At 54.7% G+C, this 2,057-nt stretch overlaps 1 protein-coding gene across 1 annotated transcript; it reads right to left on the bottom strand.

Moving 5' to 3' along the window:
* Positions 753-1,355, bottom strand: LOC104759916. Its single transcript, XM_010482788.1, has one exon. It carries the CDS (start codon positions 1,353-1,355, stop codon positions 753-755), a length of 603 nt encoding a protein of 200 aa, XP_010481090.1.

Genomic DNA, 2,057 nt, shown 5'->3' with positions numbered 1-2,057 from the left:
ACCAGCATGTCGTCTATATAGACCTCTATGGTTTTACCGAGCAGATCTGCGAACATCATGTTTACCAAGCGCTGGTAGGTTGCTACGGCGTTTTTCAATCCGAACGGCATCACTTTGTAGCAGTAGGTCCCCCTATCTGTGATGAATGCCGTTTTCTCGCGGTCAGCTGAGCTCATGGCGATCTGGTTGTAGCCTAAAAAAGCATCCATAAATGAAAGCAGCTGGTTTCCAACCGTGGCTTCGACGAGACGATCTATGTGCGGCAGAGGAAAGCTGTCCTTAGGGCAAGTTTTGTTGAGATCGGTGAAGTCCATGCAAACTCTCCACTTGCCGTTTTTCTTTTTGACCACCACCGGGTTAGCCAGCCAATCAGGGTACTGGACTTCCATGATTTGATCCGCCTTGAGTAGTCGTTCAACTTCGTCCTAGACTGCCTTGGCTCGATCCGGGCCCAAGCGCCTGCGCTTCTGTCTGATCGGCTTGGACGTGGGGTCGATATTGAGCTTGTGGCACATGACTTCGGGGCTTATCCCGACCATGTCCTTTGTTGACCAGGCGAATGTGGAAGCCCGAGATTGCAGGAAAGCGATCAGCTTAGTCTTTATGCTTTCATCGAGTTCGGCCCCGATACCGACAGTTCGCGAGGGGTCGGAAGGATCAATATTCGCCTGTAGGATCCGACACTCCGGAGACTTGAGGCGATCCCGCTCTGGCTTTCGGGGACCGGTGAGATGGTCCCCGCTCTGTAATTGCTATGCGGCCTCCGTCTTCCTCTGCTTCTTTTCGATAACAGAGCAGGCTCGGGCCACCCTCTGGTCGCCGTAAAGTGTGCCAATTCCTGTAGGAGTTGGGAATTTGAGGCAGAGGTGATAGGTCGATGGTACGGCCTGCATCGCATATATCCACGGTACCCCCAAAATAGCGTTGTAGATTGGTGGTGCATCAACGACTGCGAATTTAGTCTTCCGGGTCACTTCGCCGGCTCGCACTTGTAGTTTTACGTCTCCCATCGACATCTTGGCGACCCCGTCATAGCCCGTCAGCGTTTGAGTTTCGGGTTTTAGTTGGTTTGGTGTGACGCCCATTTTTTCTAACGTTTGCCAGCAGAGTACATTGACGGTGCTCCCAGTGTCAATCAGGACTCGTTCGACGTCGAAGTCGCCCATCGAGACTTCGATAACCAAAGGGTCTGAATGGGGGTGTTGGATCCCTTTGGCGTCCTCCGAAGTGAATGATATCGGGTCCGAACAGAGTGAAGGCTCGCTCGGAGCGGTCTGAAGGGCGCAAATTTGTCGTGCCCTCTTCTTCAGTGCGCGAACAGAGTCTGCACAGTCCTCTGGTGGACCAAGTATCATGGTTATTCATCCACGGGGAGGGGAATTGACACGCTCCGGGTTTTGCCCCGTCTGTCGCTTGGGAGGGCCAGGCAGTTCGTCTGCCTGGGGCTCCTCTTCCTGGTGATTCACGGGTGCTTGGTTGGCCAGCTGTTGGGCAGCGTTGGGTGGTCCATCATAGCCCCGTCCGCCGCCTGCACCACGACCTCGGTTAGATCGTCCTCCGCGCCATCCGCCTCGGCGACCTCTGCCTCCACGGGCGCTTTTTGCCTGATAAGTAGCTTCGACTTCGCCAGAGAGATACTTGGCGTACAGGTAGTTCTTCAGGTGGACGCACTCTGGTGTGGAGTGACCGGGGTACATGTGAAAATCGCAGTAGAGTTCCTTTGGGTCAGACGGCTGCTTCTCTTGACTGTCCGTCTCGGAGACTGCGTGAATGACGCCCTTTTTTCGTTCCTGAGGCTCGTGGTGCTTGCGGGGTTCGTGGTGTTCGACCCGGTTTTTAGCCTTAGGGGGTGCGACGGTTGTTCGTCATTGGTTTTTGCGGCTAATCGGGCTTCCTCCTCCTCGTCGAGTGCGAATCTGGAGGCTCGATGCAGCGCGTCATCGAGATCCTTGGGTTCCCGGATGTTGAGGTCCTTTCGTAACGGTGATCCAGGGATCAGGCCCTTTCTGAAGACTGCCATTGCTGCATCCTCCGGGACGTTGATCTTTGTCAGTTTC

This window comes from Camelina sativa, chromosome 17 (genome assembly GCF_000633955.1).
Source record: "Camelina sativa cultivar DH55 chromosome 17, Cs, whole genome shotgun sequence".
In the NCBI taxonomy this organism is placed as follows: domain Eukaryota; kingdom Viridiplantae; phylum Streptophyta; class Magnoliopsida; order Brassicales; family Brassicaceae; genus Camelina; species Camelina sativa.
Note: the sequence above shows the minus strand (reverse complement) of the source record. Positions and strands in the feature narration are given on the sequence as shown.